This window comes from Amphiura filiformis, chromosome 18 (assembly GCF_039555335.1).
Source record: "Amphiura filiformis chromosome 18, Afil_fr2py, whole genome shotgun sequence".
NCBI lineage: Eukaryota > Metazoa > Echinodermata > Ophiuroidea > Amphilepidida > Amphiuridae > Amphiura > Amphiura filiformis.
Genome location: NC_092645.1, coordinates 48372861 through 48397602, shown reverse-complemented (window position 1 = coordinate 48397602; position 24742 = coordinate 48372861). Strand labels below are relative to the sequence as shown.

The 24742-nt window shown below is 35.3% G+C and overlaps 2 protein-coding genes across 2 annotated transcripts in view; both read right to left on the bottom strand.

The window, feature by feature from the left end:
- LOC140139194 (uncharacterized) overlaps positions 1 to 24742 on the bottom strand; it is an 893593-nt gene that overhangs the window by 20533 nt on the left and 848318 nt on the right. The gene's annotated exons all lie outside the window — the stretch shown is intronic.
- On the bottom strand, positions 1209 to 17607 carry LOC140139623 (uncharacterized). Its single transcript, XM_072161327.1, has 7 exons — positions 17201 to 17607; positions 9181 to 9423; positions 8260 to 8457; positions 7256 to 7453; positions 3612 to 3773; positions 1456 to 1601; positions 1209 to 1349 (listed from the first exon to the last, which is right to left on the bottom strand). The coding sequence occupies exons 1-7, from the start codon at positions 17241 to 17243 to the stop codon at positions 1209 to 1211; spliced, it is 1131 nt and encodes a 376-aa protein (XP_072017428.1). The 5' UTR covers positions 17244 to 17607.

Here is a 24742-nt window from a genome sequence, read left to right as displayed (position 1 = left end):
CTGGCAAACATAAGTTTCACAGAGTTTCCTCTTACACCTCAAGACTGCTGCCTCAATCATTCAACCTCCAGGCTTTTATATCAATTTTACCTATTCTAGAATAATCTGCATAAATTACAGCATTTAATCATCCCATATATGGCATATTACATTACCTCAATTCCCAAAATAGTGCATGAAATCACCACAAGCCAATCAGATCAATTACTCTGTACACATAGTTCTAAAAATAGCACATTACACAAACCAATCAGACACTGTACACTGATTTTTGGCACAGTGCCAGCACTTTACTACTGTGATAATCAAGTAATCATAACCATTAGAGTATGATCTAATTGTTGCTAGAACTTTCTCCACATTACTAGATATATGAATTTCTTGATCACTTTAATCATTAACCTTCTAGAATATTCCATGCACAAACAAATGGAGATACATATCAAAACAAGTGAAAATTAATGTTTGATGACAAAATATATAACTTTTAATGATTATTATGGAATAATTTTTGGTGCACATAACACCCTCCTCCTTAAAAGAAGAAAGTTTGAATGCAAAGAAAACTTTCTTTACTTTCATTCATGTAAGACATAATCTTCATAAACTTACATGTTTACTTTTCACACTATGTACATATACAGTGACTACTTGTCACTCATGTGCCTTTTTAAAGTAAATTTTGTTTGTCTTATTCAACTCTGGACAAGGCATCGGCCATAACATTCTCTTTTCCTTTAATATGCTTGATGTCCAGGTTGTATTCTTGTAGTGTGAAATCATGAAATGAAATCATGTGCATGAAATCACCACAAGCCAATCAGGTCGATTACTCTGTACACATAGTTCTACAAATAGCACATTACACAAACCAATCAGACACTGTGCACTGATTTTTGGCACAGTGCCCCTACTGTGGTAATCAAGTAATCATGACCATTAGAGTATGATCTAATTGTTGCTAGAACTTTCTCCACATTACTAGATTATATGAATTTCTTGATCACTTTAATCATTAACCTTCTAGAATATTCCATGCACAAACAAATGGAGATAAATATCAAAACAAGTGAAAATTAATGTTTGATGACAAAATATATAACTTTTAATGATTATTATGGAATACTTTTGGGGCGCACATAACAACTTATAAATCGAGAAGAGAACTCATTTGCCTCTTTTTGGTGCGCTGAGTCACATAACTATTATTATTTACACCCTAATATTTCGAATCTCAGTCTGTAATAACCACTTGAGGCCAGACAGTTGATGCGTACAATCCGGGCATATACTGGTTTAGAAAATATTGTGGTCAACTCGGTGGAGTAGTCAACGTTACCAGGAAATTCCTGTAGGAGAGAAAAAATTATTTCAGTGAGTAACAATAAGTACATCACAACGATTGGATGGTCTGTATGTCCGTGAGCATATAGACAGTGTTTACTATGCACTTACAATCGCGATTCCATTTTGATCTTCAACAAACACCTGGTTGGCACCAGTAGTAACGAATGTTGACACTGCGAACGCTGTCACATAGTCAGGGTGTGCATTTTGACCACTACCCTGTGTTATAACACCGGATACATTGGTCTGGTAACCTAATGATAAAGAAGTTGAAAGATATTGAACTATGGTTTCTTTTTTTCCTTTTTCGCTTGTAACTCAAGAACATAATTTCGATGTACGTATAGAACCTCATAACTATTGGGAACAACATTACTTTGTATTTTTTGTACCAACTTGTAATAAGGCAATGTTTTTACTACATTGTTCGGTAATATTTTACTTAATTTCTCTGTATTTTTACCCAACCCTTAACCTGCTTGATACAATTTTACTTCATTAGCATGAGGTTCTATAATACGTACATAACCATTTTGTAAAATTTACATAAATTATGTAAATATTACACAATTTCAGTATTTTATGTTTTACTCAACCTATGCTTTCTTTGCGTTGATACAAAACATAACGAAAAATAAAGGTAATTATATTTTTGTTTCCTTCGTAATCAGGGATTGGATGAATACGTGAAATTTACAGGTAAGGAAAGGGTTTGCGATCTGTAATTTCAAAATATCTCTGAAAGAACAAAACCATTAGAAATTGTATTTATTTTAATTATTTTAATTCCGAAACCAAGCAAGGTTGAATATTTTTCGCAGCGAATGCCATTTCTTGCGTTTGCGTTCATTCTGCACTCGTTCGCGACATAATTTACCGTGTTCACGGGTTTGCGATCTTTCTGCGCAATTTTGTGGCGGATGCCCTTTTCGTAGGTTTACACTCTTTCTGCATCAGTTCGCGTTGAGGCCATAATTATTGGGTTTGCGATTTTTTTCTGTGCTCGTTTGTTTCATATGCCGTTTTGTGAATTTACGATCTGTCTGTTCTTGTCTGCCACGGATGCTGTTTCGCAGGTTTGCGATCTTTCTGCGCAATTTTGATTTTCAAAATGGTGTTATTCAAGAACGGAGTTTCGAAATTAAAACTATAATTAGGTAGCAAACTTTGGCCTTTCCTTTAAATATAACAAAACATTCCGCAGAAAGAACTCCACATGCATGCATGACGTTGTTCTACATAGTGCTTTTTTACTTAACGTGCGTGAAAATTCCCTGTATGTACATCGCATATGTCATTAATGTCATTAATTTCCTTAATCCTGATGACAATATATGTGAGTGGACGCGGCGAATCAGCCGTAAACTCGGTAAATTGTATTCTGGGTTAAAGTGTAAAATGTGTGTGAAGGTCGTATTCATAGGTGTATCAATTCGTTGCGACAAGTATCTTATCAAACGCTGTTTAAATCAATCAATAATACTACTGCTGAAGAGGATAATAAACTTCTACCTATTTCTATAGAATAGTTCTTGTCTTTGTTTGCTTTGGCTAAATCCTGTTCAAGTGGTAGATAACAAAGCATTGTATTTTGCTAGGTATGTATAATCAACAATGAACAATGAGAGGATATTTCTGAACCTCGTTGACTTGGGGATGATTTGAAATGACCGTCAATTATGACTTTGGATATTTATTAACAGAAATGTAGAAAAAGAGACACATGTAGAACCGATAAAAAATACAATTTTGTCGAAGGAACATAATTCAACAAATCATAACCCCGCTTTTGGATATCGTTTGAAGTCAAATGATATACCATTTTAAAGCTTATGGTATATATTTTCTAAACACGAAATAAAAAAACAAAATTGACCGGGGCCGACTCTACGGCTGATTCGCCGCGTCCAGTCACATATTATATGCATTTGAGCATTTTGAAAATGTATGTAACTTTGAGTGAACCCTTAATTGTGTATTTTATTTTGGGGATATGGTGAGCACCATGAATGCGTTATCAGCAAGGTAGTGTTTGTTATGTACACACTTGCAAAGTGAAGAGCTCCCCGATGTTCCTAATAAATTAACTTTCATTTTTCGCGTCTAGTAACTCTGATCATGTTTATTATTTGAACTAGTTATACATGTTCCCATTTTGGTTATTCATTTATTTTTGATTTATTTATCGGGAGTTTATGTAAGTTAAGCTTAACATAAATTTGGTTACAAAATACTACCAATTCTACATTGTGCATAGTCATTACCTATATCAGCTTGTATCCAAATTATCTGAGAAGATTGAGCTTTCCAATATTTGGGACCATTCAGCCTTCCCTCTGTGGCTCCGTAGTCGCTATACTCTGATGACGCATGAATATTATCATCTGGTATGTCACCATTCGTCATTCCCAAATAATCCATGCAAACTGGAATATTGAAATAGAAACATTTTGTACAAGAATAAACTGTATAACTTGGGTGAATATTCTACCAGGCCTGGCCAGAACTATTATGTTATACTGCAGTTACTGTCCGTTTTCCTATACACAATACACAGTGCTCTTTCCCATTGACGCGTGACTTCTACAAATAGCCTACGTTAAAAGTATGGGGATAGGCCTATGCCTAGTTAACGTCGCTGTGTGAAAAATAACCGGCCAATATTAAAAGTACTCTTCTAAAGTTCTAGAAAATATAGTTTTGTAACATGTCCTAAATTTTTAGCTAATTTAGATTTTTGGAAATATGCGTACTTTGGTGTTTTAGTTAATGTTATAGGTAATAGTACATTGCCTAGTTAACGTCGCTGTGTGAAAAATAACCGGCCAATATTAAAAGTACTCTTCTAAAATTCTAAACAATATAGTTTTGTAACATGTCCTAATTTTTTAGCTAATTTAGATGTTTGGAAATATGCGTACTTTGGTGTTTTAGGAAGGATATGTAAACGACAGATAACACCAAAAAATATGAAGAAATTATTTCCAAACCGTGTTAAGTCTACAAACCACCATGTTTCTCATTTTCAAGAACGCTGGTTAACAATAAGCACGTATTGTCTAATTTCGTAAACAAAGAACACACACAGTTGTTCTCTAGCGCTCGCTTTATAATCGTTCACCCAACTGAAAGTATAATCCCAGCTCATTGCTCCATTGCACGTGTAAAGCAGACACATATGTTGTGTGTATTTAACCAGAGAAGATATGATTTAATCAGTTGAGCTGTTTTCAATGAGTGTTATCTTGGTTTAATAGCTTTTAATGGGGTTTAAGTCCTGCAAAGGTCGAGTTGAATTCTACTGTAGACATGACTGCATCATGTAGTAAATCGGTTATACCAAGTAACTGATGAGCATAATATGCAGGGATATTAATCCCCTTGCTGAAAAGCCAGACTATAGTACAGGTCACTGACGTGGCTTTTTACTTCCGCAAATTATAGTGTGGTGGTATATCATCTCTTATCGAACTGTGACCTGAGTCACGACATTTAACCCTGTGCAGGCTCATCCCCCTGCTGGTGATCATATCGCGATTTGTTCCGATATCGTTTGCGTGCAATTAGTCGGTGTTTGGAGTTGGCTAACGGGGCTCAAAGAAATGTGTCGTAATAAAATGTATGTCATTTTTGTACATTAAGGACCAGAAAGTATTAACAATATCATGACGTAATTTTCCAATGATGCCTTTTAAAATGGTGAATTTGATCGCCGAAAAGTTCCATATTTTATTGGCACTTTGGAACTCTACAACAAAAGACGGACGGATGAGCAAATCACTGAATGAGCCTTGAAATGCTGTTCTTGCGTTCAACACTGAAATCGTAATTGCAAGAAGTCGTATCTACATGCTTTGGGTCTTTTTATCTTTTCAGTTTCCGTAAGTCTTTTGTTCAGATACGAAAACGCAAGGGATTCAGTAAGTTACTGTAATCTGACTTCATTGTTAACTCTGAATAGAGAAGATGTAGTACCAGCTTATTTCAATACAGGTGATTGCTTATGTCAATAAAACCGCGAGAAAAGATTATGTTAACACCAGTGTTTTTAATGGCCTAGCGCCCTCTCTCTTTAACATTGGTAAATTGATCTACATTAATTTCACAAAATGCATGCCAATCCGAATAACAAAATCCACTTTTTCTGTAAAAACGTTGCAAATAAGCCCTAAAATCACAAAAGGTCCGCTTATGAGCCTGTCGAACCCCAAAGCACTTGTGCATGGCCACAGTGTCGCCCTTCCATCAATGTCTCTCTCCCTATGTTGTTCCTCCTGCCCCCCCCCCCCCCCCCCATGATCAGTCTCCCCACTCCCTCCCTAGTCCCTACTCACTCCTCTCGAGTTCTTCTCTTTCTAATCTTTCAGTCTCTCCCTCTCCTCTCTTTCTTCCGCACCCTCCCACTCTCACTTGTTCAGTCTCAAGTATTTCCCTCCCTCCCTCCCTCCCTCTCCCCTCTCCATCCCTTGCGAAATTTATCAGTATTATCCATGACTGAAAATAAGCTCTGCAAAAATATAAACATTTAAAATAAACCCGAGCCTTGCATATAGACCCAACCAATTATCAGATTAGCTTACCATTGGTACGAATGAATAGAATACATTATCTTTGCTCCAATGCAATTCCTTTTGTATTGCATTTCAATATAAAACATGATTACCAACTCATCACTTGTATGCGCCTCATTGGGAGATATTTGAATATTTTAGACGCTCGTTTCATCGCCAATATGAAAAACTTTTGCTTATAACTTGGCAATATGGTTAGTATATATTTCAATGCAAGACAATTTTTACGAGGCACTTACGTCTAGGCGTAAGTGCATATACACCAAACACAAGTCAATTGAAGCCGTACAATTTCCCGCGAATTTAGGACCGTAAAATTTAGACTCTTCTTTTGTCTAGATTAGCATCCAACCGCACATCTCGAGGTTTTATGTAAAAAATCAATATAACTTACCAAAACGAAAACTGAAATTCACGAGCTTCAAATTTTCAGTAACTAACAAAAGGCTAGAATAAAAGATTGGTCATACCTGGAGACTACCACTTCAGAATAACAATGACTTACAAAAACTATTACGGATACGGAAACAGAAACTGAAAAGATAAAACGACGGTTTGTATATTTACCCGTTGCGTTTCAGTCTGTATCCGTAACGTAATAGTTTTTGTAAGTCATTGTTATTCTGAAGTGGTAGTCTCCCAGGTGTGGCCAATCTTTCATTCTAGCCTTTTGTTAGTTACTGAAATACACATTTTATGGCAAATGATTAAAAATTGATATTTTTTATATTTAACAGTACTCAAAGTAAACTTTATAAATCTGATGGTTTATATTTAAAGTGTATGTAGCTGGGAGGAAAAAGCCGACGATCAATTGACGATTTTGACCTTTGATGGATTTTTTTTTTTCCCAAAACACCAAAAAATTGGTAAAAAATCCATATCTTCAATATGAAAGGTCAAAATTTTCAATTGATCATCGGCTTGTCCTCCCAGCTACATACACTTTAAGAATATATCATTAGATTTATCAAATTTACTTCGAGGACTCTTATATATCAAAAATTTGAAAAATATTAAATATTAATAATTTGTCATATAATAATTATATCGTGATTTTCAAAAAATGAAAATTATTTGATATCAGAAAGACATTCTTCGTATTCAGTATGCAATTCGATATGTCTGATGTGCTCTCATGTCCCACAAAAAATACAAAAAATACTGTCGAAACGCTCAAAACGCTCATTCCAGATCCCTTAAGAAACAAATATTATCTGTATTATATCAGAACAAATGGCGTATCTGTATTATGCTGGTTGGTGTGGTAACACATGAAATCATACAAAATATGGAAAAGTGGCAAATACATACGATCGTAATAATTAAGTTCGTACCTTTAATAGTGGTAACACCATCAATACTGGTTCGTTCCTCGGTACTTGCTATGCTTGAGGGCGTAAGACCGGATGTTATATCTACGGTTGGTGACCCACGTCCATTTGTGGAATTTTCAGCCTTTGTGCCCTTATTGGTATCTATTGTTGAAGATTCACCGGATGTATCTGATGCAACGACCGTAGGATCTGAGACACCTGTAAGTTTATCATGATCAAAAACGATGGACTTGTGAATGGTATAATTATTTTGATACGAGTCTTCCGTGGTTAATGTTACGAAATATCATGGTTTTCAGCAATACCACTAACTATGTTCATCACCTCATGGCCTCATATTATAAAATATCTCTACCTACAAAGGGCTTTTAAACCATCTTAGTATATCATTTTGAACCTGTAAATGTTTTAAGTCTACAAGCGAATATATGGCCTATTGTATAAAGTAGTCTTAAAACAGCTTGGGCCACTTGCGTGCTTTTGTGTAGCAAAAATGACTGAATTGAGTTGAATCATGAACCATCTGGTCGGTGCTCTTAAGATGAGTAATTTTGAACAATGGCGCATTTCAAGTGGTATTTTAATTCATAAATTTGAAATAAATGTCAAATTATTTTGTTAAAATTGATGTGATTTTTGTATATTAAGGACCAGGAAGTACTAATAATATCATGACGTAATTTGCCAATGATGCATTTTAAAATGGTGAATTTGATCGCCCAAAGTTTCATATTTTATTGGATCCTTTAAATGCTGTTCAACACTTGCGCGATTGCAAGAAAGTCGTATCTATATGCTTTGTATATTAAGCAAACCATTTTAAGGTTAACATAATGTTAAATATTATCCAACTATTATAAACAACGATTTAACTTCACTAATACCTGTATTATAACAGCAGAACAAATGGCGTATCTGTATTTTCTGTAGTATGCAGGATGGTGTGGTAACACATGAAATCACACAAAATATGGAAAAGTGTCAAATACATAATTATTTCATACCTTTAATAGTGGTAACACCATCAGTAGTAGTTCGTTCCTCGGTATTTGCTATGCTTGAGGGCGTACGACCGGTTGTTATATCTACAGTTGATGACCCACGTCCATTTGTGAAATTAGCAGCCTTTGTGCTCTTAGTGGTATCTATTGTTGAAGATTCACCGGATGTATCTGATACAACGACCGTAGGGTCTGAGACACCTGTAAGTTTATTGTGATCAAAAACGATGGATTAATGAATCGTATATATTAACGTTAATTTGATACGAGTTTTCTGTGGTTAAGCTTACGAAATATCATGATTTTCACCAATACACCTCATCTCTTTTTTTTTGCAAATCTATGAAGTACATAACTATGATCATCACCTCATGACCTCAAATAATATTGTGCTTTTAGCCCATCTTAATATATCATTTTGACCCTGTATATTTTAAGTCTTCTTCTTCTTCTTCTTCTTCTTCTTCTTCTTCTTCTTCTTCTTCTTCTTCTTCTTCTTCTTCTTCTTCTTCTTCTTCTTCTTCTTCTTCTTCTTCTTCTTCTTCTTCTTCTTCTTCTTCTTCTTCTTCTTCTTCTTCTTCTTCTTCTTCTTCTTCTTCTTCTTCTTCTTCTTCTTCTTCTTCTTCTTCTACTACTACTACTACTACTACTACTACTACTACTACTACTACTACTACTACTACTACTACTACTACTACTACTACTACTACTACTACTACTACTACTACTACTACTACTACTACTACTACTACTACTACTACTACTACTACTACTACTACTACTACTACTACTACTACTACTACTACTACTACTACTACTACTAATAATAATAATAATAATAATAATAATAATAATAATAATAATAATAATAATAATAATACCGAAGCTTCTTACCACAATATTCATTGCGATCCCTGAACTCACCAAGTATATCTTTTATCCAGTTATATCGCATGCTGAATGGATCTGGGTCATCCACAAACCACAGATCACCATCTTTATACTTCCTTCTTGGGCAAGTTTTGGCATTCAAAAATACAGGTGCTAACACACGTTGACAAAGACATATTTCTGCAAATGGTAGAGACCATCTCAACGCACCGCCTCTTGAAGGATCTGGTCTTTTTTCCAGAACGCAAACGTGACTCTGTACCGCACCCAGATGAGCTGTAAATGAAGGAAATATTTAAATTTGAAACCAAACGTTTAAGTACATTATAAATATTTATTACAACTATCATCATTATGAAATGCAAGAGAGTCTACAGCCCGAAGCTTTAAATTATAAAATTCACAATTTCACAGAATGCAGAAATGCCATGATGGAACATATTAAATGAAAAAAAAAATACAGGGTGAGTCAAAGAAGTGCAATAGAGCAAAGAATCGACATTTGTGTTAGAACCAAGTTGAACTTTTCCATTATTGAAAGTTATTATAAATGCCACACTCAATAGTCACCATCTATGAAAAAATGAGATGATTCGCTACTACCGCTTAATGTTTATGAGTCCTTTTGCTGCGATACCCAATTTCATTATTTGTCCACGAGGTACCATGTATTTTGTATGAGAGCACACAACGCACGATAAAAGCTTGAGCTCTGAAACTAACTTTAACTTAAATGTTAAACTTTAACTTTCTGTTCAAACAAACTTTCTAACATCACTTTAAGTCCTTCATACCTCACTCGACTCCAACTCCAGTTTTTTTATCCCCATTATGTCCAACTTACTGGATATTTTGTAATTCACTCCACTTCAATTTGCGTGCATTTCATTTCGATATTTGAAAAACCCGCCTACAAATTTATATGGTTTTGATAGAGAATAAACATCTTTAAAGTAAAGGAAAAATGAAAATAACAACAATACTGTTTCTTCTCCTTAAACAAGACCAAGGACAATAAAACTTTGGGTGCTCCATTTTATTTCAGTGCAATGAAGTTAAGAAAATGGCAGTTGTTCCAAATCTACCTTACGCAGAATGGGCTGACATTCAAATTTTAGATGTCTCTTGGACAAACATTAAAATTGGGTATCGCTATAAAATGTGTCATAAAAACAAAACTGTAAATGCTAATTCCTTGATTTTTTCACACATGATCTCTAATGGATATGTTATGTATAAAATGTTTTAAACCCTGAAATGTTCAACTCGGTTCTTAAATAAAAATGGATTCTTTTCTCTATTGCACTTTTTTTGACTCACCCTGTATGTCAGAAGAATTCGGAGCCAAAAACGACCATCCATGCAAAGCTATTGGTTATATGAGGGCCATTCAAGTTTTACCTCCAATCATATATGCCAGAATGCTAACGTGACTCTGCACCACACCCAGTCGCGACGGAAAATTAAACTGATACGTCTGTCACAACGGTAAGACGCCAACAAGACGTCCGACTATTATGGCCTTTAAATTTAAAATATAGCCGACGTTATGCGGGCATAAGACGTCGATTTTTTGGCTGTCCACCACGACTTTTGATGTTTTCGCTGGAATTTTTAGCTTTCGTTGATAAAAAAAAAAAAGTCTGATTGGATGAAGGGAATACTCGGGGATAACCAGATGGTGCCGTATTTCCCATTGGTCACCAGCTAGAAGCTCACACAGCTCTTATGATACTATGCACTCAACCGTGTAGTGATAAATACATACTCTGTAGAGACAAGGCATTGTTAGACTGACTTTTCTGTGTGCTCAGGTGTATAGAGGTGGAAACTTTGCATAGAGGGGTTTGTAAGAGAATAGTTTTGTAGCCAAATCTTTACATATGCAGCAGCTAAATTTTACCATAGGGTCCGAAAATCAAACAAAGGTCTGAACAAAGCTGATCATTTGAACGGAAAGAAGTGGAAGACGGAGCGGACAACGGAAAATTGCTGCGGAAAACGAAAAACATTACGTCTGACGCTTCATAAAAAGCAAAAACGAAAAACGCTACGTCTGACGCAACGGAAAATTGCTGCTGAAAACGAAAAACGCTACGTCAGACGGCAAAAACGTCCCAAACGTCCTGCAAACAACTTTTTTTTTATGTAGTAAAGACCCAGCAAACACAAAACGTTTCAAAATCGTTTTAAACAGGTTGTATTTTAAGTTTTAGGTCTTGGTAAAAACATTTTAATAACTTAAATTGACGAGTTATAATTTTAAAACGTTTTGTATGAAAACAAACTACAATAATATTTTTGAAAGGTTTTCAAAATGTTATTGTAAAATATTTTTGAGAAACATTTTTTGCCAAATATTTTGTCAACACCTAAATAACATTATGTTAAAATATTTACAATAAGTTATCAAAAATGTTTTTGAATGTTATGCAAATGTTATGTACCCTTTATATATCCCACAATTTAAACGTTTTCTGGCAACGTTTTTTAACCTTTTGCGAATGATGCCCTAAACTGTTTGTGTTTGCTGGGGGACAAAACAATGGTTTTCATTGGAACATTCCATATGAAATGGCATGTCTCTCCAAATAATGAAAGAGCAAATATTGAAACGCTGGATATCTGAGCTGTAGTATGATATAACTATGATAACGATGAAAATCATATTGATCAGAGTACTTTGCCCTACTCAATTAATCTGTTAAAACGTGGTTAGAAAGCATGTCCATCCACCATGAAACATGAAATCATAATCATTATGCCATGAATAAAATATGATATGTAATAAAGAAATAAATACAGAGTAAGATGCGCGCAATTAGATACCCAGTCGCTGTGTCATTTTAATGCATTTAATGAACTTAAAATGCATTCATTATAATGATCTCTCTTTGTTTTCCCGGTTGCTATTGCCAACAGACATGGTATGATATTAATATATTGAAAAATAAATTTCCCCGTTAGATTACAAGCGCAAAATGTTTCACTTTAGAAACAAATTTACCAATATTTTATAATGATATAAATGTTGAGAAAAGTTTGATAATATAATTGAAGGAGGTGGCATTGATTCCTTATTTTATTATTATTTAGGCCCAAGACATTCCAAGATGCCTGCCAAGTTCACTGAGCTAAACCTACTGCTACATAAAATCCAAACTATTCATTAATTGGGCTATAATATGATATCCGATGTAGGAGGGTGTACCTGTGCAGAACATTTTAAGCTTTAACATACAAATGGTAACTAAATTAATATTTTAGAGATTCCATTGATATGTTTTTTCCATATTAGATTTTCATCGATAGTTACACCCACAAATTGGGTTTCAGTTACCGTTTGCAAGTTTGTGTCATCTAAAATAATGTATGTTTTCTTGTGATTATAACCATTTTGAGCTTTCTATCGAAGTCTTTCTAGGGGTACCAATAATCATGTAATTCGTTGCTTACTTCGGATAGCTCTTTATTTATTTATGACGTTTGATTAGCAATATCATTATTTGAGTATAAAATTGTCGTATCATCAGCAAACGACACAGAGTCTAATATGGTCGATGTTTATATACAATATAAAGAGTAAAGTAATTTTAATATTGAGCCTTGAGGGACTCCGCAAATTATACTTTTATATTTAGAATCTTTGTACTTGAAATTCACATATATTTTCGGTATTTATTACCAGAACATGCACACGGTTGTTTGATGTATATAGAATTGGCTCATTGTTAAGGGATCTGGAATGACGTTTTGAGCGTTCGACAATACTTTTTGTGGGACATGAGAGCACATCAGACATATCGAATTGCATTCTGAATACGAAGAATGTCTTTCTGATATCAAATAATTTTCATTTTGTGAAATTCAAGATATAATATAAATTTTATGACAAATTATTAAAATTTGATATTTTTCACATTTTTGATATATAAAACACTCCTCGAAGTAAATTTTATGAATATAATGATATATTCTTAAGTGGGAGGAAGTGTAGCTGGGAGGAAAAGCCGACGATCAATTGAAAATTTTGACCTTTCGTATTGAAGATATGGAATTTTTCCCCCAAAAGACCTAATTTTTTGGGGGGTTTGGGGAAAATATCCATATCTTCAATACGAAAGGTCAAAATTTTCAATTGATCGTCGGCTTTTCATCCCATCTACATACACTTTAAGTATAAATCATCAGGTTTATAAAGTTTATTTCGAGTACTGTTAAATATCAAAAATTTCAATTTTTAATTATCATTTGCCATACAATGTGTATTACATTGCGAATTTCAAAAAAATCAAAATTATTTGATATCAGAAGGACATTCTTCGTATTCATAATGCAATTCGATATGTCTGATGTGCTCTAATGTCCCACAATAAATACTGTCCAAACGTTCATAGCCCATCCCTTTAAGTAAATGCAAACTTTAATAGGTGGCTCTATTTATCATAAATCATATATCTCAATTTACAAGAGGTAGGTATACAATACTGCCTTTAAACAGGTGGGATAGGTGAAACATGCAACAAAGAAATTTTATTAAGATATTTCGTCAAAAAATTAAAGCAATTATTTATATTAAAAGTCTGAAAGAGTATTTCCAGTATCTAAATAGCGCCACTAATCTTATTATAAATAGGTACATTTTATATCCGAAAAAGCTTTAAAAAATGCTGTGAAAGTGAATAAGGTTGTAAATAAGGGGCAATTAAAGTTGAAAACGACTCAAAAGCATCTGTCATACATTAGCACGATACCACTTTAAGCTGTTTAAGTTTAAAATTGGGTTTGTACATGATGTTTTGTTTCAAAAACTAATAAATGATCATATCATCACCAATGCAACTGGCGGAAAAAAAACATCTGCAAATAAGCGGCAGTAAAGACCAAACCAAACGGCTCTTTTCAGAGCCACCCAAAATTCTAACCAAACGGCTCTTTTCAGAGCCACCCAAAATTCTAAAAAGAGATATGACAGCTGTTGGTAAATTAGGTAGTAAACTTAATAAATTCATGCTTTCTTGCCCTGCGGGGCCTTTAATATATAGGAACTCCATTAGTAAAGAACTCAACTATGGACGTCTCAGGTCTCGGGTTGTCGATGTTTTTTAAGCCCAGTCAGGCTTATTATTAATAAATAAATAAGTTATAAGATAGAATTGTTTTAAAACTATTTTACTAAACAGGTCTTTTAAGAGCCGCCAAGTTTCTATAAAAGACACATGATCGAGGGAAATGAGTCACATGTCGGCAATTTTCAATTAGAAGTTTTTACATCATTTTCTGGCAGTTTATAAATGCTACATTTTGATGCAAACCGCATCAAAATCGGTCATCTGGTTACCGAGTTATGAGCAATTCATCAATGTCTGAAAACAATATAAAACAAAAAAGAATTTGAATACTGGTATTGCCAATATCACAAAAACAATATTAGCGACATCAGATTCATTCCCCATGATCATGTCACATATACGGTTTTCTAACCAAAGAATGAACAGCTCTTTTCAGAGCCATCAAACTTAATAAAAAGGCCGATAGGCTTTGTAATATCTTTTTGCTTAGATAATCAAACTATATATCCATAAAGTATAACTTATATATATCGTCGTCCGTATTCCATAGTGGCGTATAGTGTCGCGCCGCGAATAAACAACTTTTCGAGAAAATCGGGTTTGAAGAAATGCCAATTTAAAATCGAGTTGTGTAAATCAGACATTCATTATATTTTGTAAATGATGTGGAATTTCTGTAGTAAACTAAATAGATTTTATTGTTATATATTTTTCAAAAGAAATAAATACATACTATTGCTGGCAAACTGAAAATAAAACTATACGTCACTATGGAAAACGAACAAAACGCAATACCCTAACCTAACGTTAACCGTACGCCACCTCGGTCGCCGTGTAATCCCTATGGCGTTACTTTTCGTCGTTCGTATTCCATAGTGGCGTATAGGTCCGATACGTGTACGCCACTATGACATACGATGTTTTTCATTTTGCCGATATTTCATAATTATAAAATGTGTATAAAAAGTGGCGTATGGTCGATACGCCACTATGGAATACAAAAATGTCACTTTGTAACTATACGCCACATTTAATTAATTAATTACTAATTAATTAGCTAATTATCACTGATGAGACTTAGAAAAAATGAAAGAGAACATCATTAAAAACATTTGTGCCAATTTTCAAAAAAATGACCAAAAATCACTATACGCCACTATGGAATACAGCCGACGATATGTTATATATAAATATTTCTTATAGAAACCAAGATAAGGTTTCAACGTAGAGGCTATTAGGCAATGTTTTAGAATTTCTCAGCAGTAGAATTCCTAATAAATTAGTGCAATGTTTTAAGTTTTAAGACAAGGTTATTACTGAAAGCATGTACCATCTGTGCCCTACGTCTTTTTATAACTTTGTTAATACTACTGCTTTCTTTGTTTTTTGTCAGATTTTTCATTTCAATAATAACAATTGAATATATGAATACAAAACCCACCCAAGTCCATACGTTGGCCAAATTGAGTTAAGCATGGGAAATTGTTGCTATACATAGGCCTGTCATATGTATGAAAGAACAACTCAAATTCATCATCTGTGTCTATTGAGCATGTGAGAAATAGCATGTATGAAAGAACCACCCAATTCCGTGATTTGAGTCTTGTAACACATTGATTGAAATCCAGTATGTATAAAAGTCCACTTGTAACACATTCATTGCTGGAGAGTGACTTTTGGAAAAAAAAATGGGTTTAATAAAGGAACATGTGTGGTTTATATTACATGGCAGAATGCTTATCAACATTATACATACCTGTGTGCTTTATTTTGTATTATCTTACTAGTGGTAATCTCATTCCAACGCTGTTGTCTTTGTATATGATTCAAAAAACCACCCAAGTCCAAAATTTAAAATGAACCCTACAAAGTCCCTGAAATGCTAATTGTCATACTTTATACAGTTTAATCCACTCATCTGCACGTAAAACTTACCATATTGACCAGGTAAATCTAACTTAAGGAATTAAAATGATACACAGGTATTTCTCTCAAAATCACTTCCCATGGACTTGGGTGGGTTTTGTATTCATGTATTCAATTGACAATTTTAATGACTTATCCTCCACTTTTAGACAATTTATAAGCAATCTACTTTTTCAATTTTTAATTTTACACTTTCCCTGGGATCACTGAATATGCATTTATTAAAATGACGAGCTATAAAAAGGCTTTTAATAACGTTTTATAGGAAAAAAAACCGCCACAACAAAATGGTTAAAATCTTGTCAAAATGGTCCTTGCAAATATTTTTGCAAAATATTTTGTCAACAATTAACCAACATAATGCATGTTCGAATATTTTGCAACAAATGCTTGAAAACATGGTGTACCCTTTAAGGTGGTGCTACACCACCGGTTTAAATTTGTGACTAATTTTGCATTTTTCTCAAAAAATAACTACACACTGGTGATAAAAGTTATTCATATTATAGGAGCAAGGAATCCAATTACTTCACTGAAATTCCAGTTATTCAAGACAAGTGGTTCATTTATATACATGTTAAGAAATGAGGGCCATTGTAGGGGTACCTCTTTTATCATAAATAACGTGCCGCTTTTCTTGAGTCACTCAAATTCCAGTGTAGTAACTGGATTCCTTGTCCCTATAATATACATAACTTTTGTTACCAGTGTTCGTCTAATCAAATGCTTGTAACTTTGCTTCTTGAGGTCACATTGGTTTCAATGTGGTGTCATAATGTGCATGATTAGATAGTGCACCTATTTAAAAAACAAATTTACCCCAATATTGTTCAGTTTGGAAATTGTGATTATTTTTCCAAGTGTAAGGACACTTTATTGGCTCAGTATAGCATGGTTTTGGATTACACCGGTCTAAAGGGCCTATGATAGGGCTAGTATCGAACATTATTTTTTGACATTCTACCAGTGAAACATATGTGTTTATTATCAGCTATAACATTTTGATTTCTACATCTGTCTGAGAATCATAAAATGAACAAAATATGTAAACTTACCTGCAACGATGATGGTCAAAATGAATGAAATATCCAATTCCATTTTAACAATTTTGCGTTTTATCCATTTACATAAAAATCAGATTTTGTACAAATCTTTAGTATAATAACTTTCTATAAATTTGGATTGGTCAAACCACTGCTGCATATAAAGCGGAATATGCCTTGAAGTCATTCAGTTTCAGATACGGAGTAGGGATGTAGTGTAGACTTGGTAGCAACTGTCTCATCTGTGCCAAAATGTAACCAACATGACGACAACTTGAAACATGGCTACGTGGCACGTTTCTGTTTGATCACTCAGGGGTGCTCCCATTAACAGGTATCGTGGAAACCTCGGATCTGCTTGTAAGAAGAAAATGTTATTACGGCAACAGACGTTCATAAAATGTGAAGTTCTGAATATGAGGTGACATGAGCGGCTTACTCATCTACAAACACGCCTACGTCTGTGGTAGGTACCCGAGTACGAGAGGATAGGAGTGCCCCGGGAAAGAACATGAATCGATATATATTTTGCAATATCGTTCATAATGGATTGATCGTCATTAATTATATAGCTATAGCGCTTTAATAATGAAAATTGCTTTCAAAAGTGCTTTTGCCTCTATGTCATTTATTATTATATGGACACGTTTGGCTACAAAACGAGTCTCTTATAAACGCTTCTATGCACAATTTCCATCTCGATACACATGAGGACACAGTTTCGTCTAGGAACTTCCCAGCAAGCAGTGCCTCGTCTTTACACAGCTGTGCTTACAATACACGGTTGATTGAGTGTATAGCATCATAAGAACTGTGTGAGCTTCTAGCTGGTGACTAGTGGAAAATATGGCATATGTGATTGGTTTTTTGTCAAAACCCCGAATGTTCCCTGCATCCAATCAGAATTTTTTTTATCGAACGAAAGCTAACACCTCCCCCTAAAAACGCTGTTGTTATTACGCCAACAAATAACGTAAAGGCGAATATGATAAATCTGTTAAAACGATATATTCAGGCACCATTTTGACCAAAATCATGAAAATGTAGGTTTTAAAAGATGATCCTTACGTATTTTTTTTTCAGATTTCGCTAGCTGAATATAGCGAGCTTAAGAGTGCGAAGTGTTTATGACTTAGCAAACTAGGCAGTGGCATGAACATCGAGGTTGTCCGAATTTGCCCATATTTGGTGTAGTAGGGGTGTTTGTGAAACATTCTCACTGAAACCTTTTCATGATTCTGACCCCGCTTTATTTGGTTTTTTGTTTTGGTACAATCTACACGCCTAAAATTGGTGGATTTTTACTGAATTTGAGCCAGTTTTGTATTGCCATTCTGTAACAAGTGGTTGAGGTTGTTATTGAGTATTTGTAGAATGCATTTACCCCAGACATTAAGGGAGAGCGTGGCGCAATGGTTAGGGTACTTGCCTTTAATGCATGAGGTCCCGGGTTCGATTCCCGGCGGTGGCGATTTGCTGGGATATTGACTTGGGAAAAAAAGTCTGAAATTAATTGGCAACTTCTGTAGATTAAATTCAGACTTCCGCTCTCCCCATGGTTCATTTAGAATTGGGTAAATGAATCATGAAAGTACTCCGTCCTTCGGAGGGGACGTTAAGCCGTCGGTACCGTGTACAGAGAGCCATACCTGTACATGTATCTCGCAGCCAGTTTCGAAAAGAGTAGGGTGTTAACCCCTGACTGTTCCCAACCCGTCCCGGTGTTCAAAACCCGAACAAATCAAATCAAATCAAATCAAAAGAACAATATTGTCATTCAACCTACTCCTATCAATTGGCTCTGGGTATGTCTAAACATACCTCCTCAAGATGTCTTCAAAAACTAAATATGTATTAGATGAAATCAAATGCAAATATAAAAAATATACATCCAAATTGTATATTTTGAATCATTTTATGTGTCATCATAGTGACCCAACCAATGTCTGTAGGAAACAAATTAGATTATCTTCGGGCGGTGTTTTTTTTGTTGTTTTTTTAGAAATTACAGTATTTCTATGATGGTATTTCAGCAATATCACTACTGAAAATCTCCTTTTGACGGGCAAATTAATTTAAATAAATACTTTTTTTTATTAAGTTGAGTAAAGTTTAAACACTGATAACAAAAGAAAAATATTACTAAAATTGGAATGTTTCTAGATATTATTCCCCAAAAATAAGGAAAACCTAAAATACTTGGTCAAACAAACCAGATATGAACATAATTATTCAAACAACAGCAAGAAATAAACAATTATTTGTTTATAGACGGGGAATGTATGAAAACAATGGGGTTACGTCAACAAAAAAAAGAACAGAAAAAAATGATAAAATATCGGGCTCCCGGAAAGTGTTTTTTTTTTTAAGATGACGTCCAAAATGGCCGCCAATGCCCTAAAAATGGTATAAATCACTTATTTCTTATCAGAGAGGTAACATTTTGGCGTCTATCCCTATTTGTTTTTGAGGTCAAAAAATCCAATGAGACCATGATAATCAAAATTTCACATCCATAGCATCCATCTTGAATCTGAAAATGGCTGCCATTTCTGAAATATTTGCCCAAAATGGAAATATGTGAAAATGTTGAAAGAAGATATAATAACAATAAATAATACAAAACAAATAAATTGGAAACATTCATTTCATTAATAAATGTATTATTCAATATATTTCCATCAAGGCAGCCATTTTGAATATTATAAAGTTGATATGATACAAATATTTCAGCCTCGTAATTAACAGTGCAATATAGATATTAAACAATTGGGGAATAGTTTTTGATTTAAGTTAACATTTCTTGTGGCGAACATGGGGCTACTAGTAATCCATACATTGTAAAACTTGCCCAATTTGAGTCATTGATGGATAAATCTGAAAATGTGTGCTATGAAAGTTTGACGCTGAAAATCACACTGAAAACCATTTTCAGCATTAATCTAGCCATTTCCATTGTTACTCTGGGTATTTGCAGTGTGGCTATTGTCTAGGGATTATTTTCATAACAATAGCATGGCCCAATGCATTTCAGTGTGATAAGGACTATTTCAGTGGGATTAATGAATGGCCTCTCATTTTGAGTAGCGTTGCGGTCATTTTCAGTGTGATTAAAGACATTAATAACAAAATAACTCTTTTCAGCGCTATTTCAGTGGTATTATCTATAGTACAATTTTCAGCGTTAATCTGCAGTTTCAGTATCTCATCAACATTGAAGAGTATTGAGACATCTGATATATTGGAACTTGACAAAAGAAAGTTTAAGAAAGACCAGTAAACTGTGTCTTAATTACTAGACGATGTTGAGGGAGGCCAGAGTTCTGAGCATGGCAGATCGCACCAAATCTTAGACCATGCACCTAAGCGCTGTTGCTGACTGCCTTCCAATTGTTGCTGAAGCTTGACATTGATATTGGCATACCTCTACATTCAAGAGTGAGATTGTGACCAATCATCCAGGCATGTTCCAGAAATTTTCCAATGGCTTCCATGTCATTCACCGCAGTAATCAGTTTTGAGCAGGCCTCAGGTCAGATCTAGTAATCGAATAGACATTAATGGGATCACTAAAGACTACCAGAGGCTTACCACGTGGGAGCGGTATGAACGAAGAACAGTGGACCATGTCATAACCCATAACATCTGAGTATAACATTTCCATGCAGAAATTCAGTTGCCTCTCCAACACTACAACTGAGCAGCATAAAGAGTCAGCTGAATCAAGGATCAAAAGAGATACCTATCAGACCAATCCAAATTAAGGTTTCGTTATTTACTCGCCCTTCTTCTATCAACCCTTCCTAAAGGAATGTTGTGAATGGTGTAGTGGCTGATGCTAGCTGATGTAAATTTTCATGAGTATGAGCCCGTTGGTATGGCAATTACAGCCAACATGCATGACGAATCAGTTCATCTCTTGGATTCGTCTTTTCTGTACCAATTGCTCCAGATCAGACCATTAACTCTTATTTCAACGGTTTATAGTAGTGTCGCAAACAGGAGAACTTTAAATGCAAGAGGTTATGAGTTACGACCTCAGTATATTTTCCTTCCACCTTGTTTAAGGCTAGAAACATTTTCCGAGAAGCAGATAAGCCTCAATTAGCTACCACTATCACTGAACATTCAAGCAACGGGACGTCAGGTGATTATGAAGTCCTCAAATAATCTTATCTAAAAACTGATCACAACGTCATTGACGCTAGCACCCCGTCGTCAATACGAGCTAGCCAGCAAGAAACGAAGACAGGGAACCCCACACTCAGAGAAATATTCACACGTTATGTAAAAAAATCGCAATGTAAATTAAATTATACACAATAGGCCTATATGTAAAAGTTTGTCAAAAACTTTTACCATGCCAGTTTGTAAATGCTTCAAATACATATTTGAATTGTAATGAAGCTAGTTTACCTAGTTTGTGTAATCATTGCATGAAGTGAAGTAAAATGTCAGCCCAAAATACTTCGCTGATTGGAGAAAATCTACCTAACGTGTTATGTAAATCGACACGCATGTAGTTTTTACCTATTTCATGTAAGAAATTCTAGCGCAGAACGAAAGCAATGGCGGACACGACGTGTGTGACATCGTGTAGCGCATACCTGCTGAAACTTCATTCAAATAGGTAGGTTTTGGAGTCATTAAGCTTGAACCAAACTGGAGATTCGTTCGATAATTATGCATGGATTTCTTTGAGACTTTAAAAATGGCTATTTATGGGTTCATTTTGCTAGATTGATCAACATTAGAATTGACATGCACCAGGACATTGCAGCGATCATGTGCTATGAGTAGGACACTCATTACAGTATAATACTAGGGTTGGGCAAATCACCATACTTTTTTTGAAACGAGTGTTTTCTATGGCCAAATTTAGTGTAGAGTCCAAATCTGCTAACCGTTTTTACGTATGATGACGTTTGATACCACTAAAGTTCAAAAATTCAAAATGGCCGCCAAAATCACATTTTTAAGCACTAAATCGCTTATTTTCATACTTTACCAACCTGTGACATGTCTTTTCATAGGTTATCAGGGTCAAGAAACACATTTTTATCACTTTTAACATCAATTTCTGTACATGAAGGGTGTTAAGTGGTAAATATTTTTTTTAAATACCCCAAAAACACCAAAATTGTTGTTTTCCAACATTTTTACACCATTAATATACCTTGTATGATTTTGTACTGTTCAATATTTAGCTGATTACATTACAAGTCAGCCCCAGAGATTTATCTGGTATTATTGTCCAAACAGCTAATATTATTTTTGGTCACGATTGGGAAGAAATAAATGAAAAGGAGGAGTGGGAGAGTGAAGATGATGAAAAATCAGAAGACGATACAGCAAAGCGTCGGAAATCTGCTAAGGACTTAACTTATGTCTTTCCAAGTCGCAGAACTGTGAATCGATATCTAGAGGATGCTTCCTGCTGAACACTTTAAGAGTGATGATGATGTAATTACTGTATGTCTTGACGACACACCCAACGCAGCAGGGCATCAAAATAATGTATGATGTGAAAGCTGATCACATTATCATATCAGGTCCTAACATGTCTCGAAAGACCATGACAACAGTCTACAGAAAATATCAGTCACTTAGGATCTGATGGTGCTGTTGCATACTGATCTAAAACTGCACTGCCTTGCAGCACTGGCTGACTGTGACATTGACGACATAAAATGCTCAATAGATTTTTGGATGTCAGATCGTGCAAGCAATTGTTCCAAGCTCTTGCAAAGTCTCGGGTGATTAAAGAGAAAATCCTCAAATGCAGTGCACACACTATACATAAGGCGCGACTCACATAGCTGACAAAGTCTTTAAGAACATCGAACAGAAAATCGGCGTTCAACATCTGGTGAGAAGGTCTTTACATCACTAGGATCAAGTGTCCACACGCTGGCCCTCATTGCAATATCAAAGCTACTTTCTCCTATCCATGCTGCGCACTCCATATCACTAGGCCTATAACAAATATACATCATGGATGGAGATGGAAGACATCGAACATGCCGGTTTCAAGCGTTACACTGGTAATAGATTCGGTAGAATTGCAGAGATCACAAAGCAATATTTCCTGCAAAATAGAGCTAAGCGTGTCATTGGTCTGCCAATGAATGCATATGAAGATCATCGTATTCAGCCATTGAGCCACCGCAGGGCAGTTGGAGCAGCCACGCTCTTCCATCGTATGTTTTATAAGGAGGGCTCCGAGTTATTATGACAGCTAATGCCAGACATCCATGTCCATTACCCCAGGTTGCGACGGTCTGTGAGATCCCATGACCTAGCAGTGGCAGATAAAACCTTGTCAGCCATGAAAGATCATTTCTACCATCTACAGCCCAATTATGGAATTCTCTAACTGCCCAAAATTCCAGCCATTAGATCGAGGGCCAGCTTCAGCAGGGAGGTTAAACGCTTTCTTGGGCCTTCATCGTCAGCAGCTCTTAAATGATTTTTTTTGTCTCTGCTGTTAATACCCAATTATGCCATGTCGTAAAGAAACAAAAAAAAATAGCTAAAAAGCTAGTTTTGGCAGTGTCGTATATTCAGAATGACTGGTTATTGTGTTGCGCTAAAATCTACTCAAAATTGGGAGATGCTTTCATTTTCCCTCTCATGGATCTCTTAGGAATAGATGACAGAGGCACCAATGTTGATAGAAGTGAGCGTACCTGGTTAGGAGTGCGCAAGTTCTTTGAACGAAAGCTACCTGAGCCTAAGCAAGTCAGAGATGAGTCTATGGATAGTGATGATGGCAAGAGTAGACTGTACGGTGCGGTGCTTGATGAAGTGATTGATACGTTAGAGGGACAGTTATCTGAAATGGCATTCTTCCGCAGTGGTGAGGGTATGGATGTAGAGATTGAGGAAGACAAGATGGAATATTCACCTCTTACAAATCTAGGGTGTGAATCAGCATTCGCCAAACTGGATGTACGCATTGTTGCAAGTGGCGGATCTACATCAGTCCAAACCCATTCACGCAAAAACATCTTAACAACAAATTGCATACTTTCTGATCTTTTACGACACTTAGCAATGCTGAAAAACGCAACAAATGGAAATGGCAAGGACCTCTGACAATGTATCTGATGTAAAGAAGAAAGAGTCAAACTACCTTCATACAGTCAAAATGACAAAAAGACTGGCTCTCATGAAAAAAGCAGAACTGAAGAAGAAGGAACTGACCAGAACAATGAAACTCCATGATGAATGCAAGGCCCAGCAGGGCCCTGTGACACCAAGCAATGTAGGAATACCTAACAGAAAAGGAACTAGTACTCAAAATTCAGAATGGTGTTCAGTTTTCATGCGATGAACTGAGGCAGTCTATACAAAATGCTGTGAAACCAGAATCTAACTTGGATACTGATATCGATGTTTTATTAAGGAATGTGCTAAAACCCCGAGTTTGGCATGGATTAACAGCCAAATAAGGTGCCCACTTTAAAGTAAACTACCATAGTGACACTAGAAAGAATACTGTTACATTATACATCACCTTGCTCTGCTGAAAAAGACGATTTTGGCACAATT

What these genes read in the sequence shown, in the direction of transcription:
- LOC140139623 (XM_072161327.1), bottom strand. Translation starts at nt 17,243, where the DNA reads ATGGAATTGGATATTTCATTCATTTTGACCATCATCGTTGCAG. An exon ending in TTTGACCATCATCGTTGCAG is followed by an intron (nt 9,424 to 17,200) that starts GTAAGTTTACAT and finishes CTTCATTTACAG; the next exon opens with CTCATCTGGGTGCGGTACAG. An exon ending in TGGTGTTACCACTATTAAAG is followed by an intron (nt 7,454 to 8,259) that starts GTATGAAATAAT and finishes ATAAACTTACAG; the next exon opens with GTGTCTCAGATCCTACGGTC.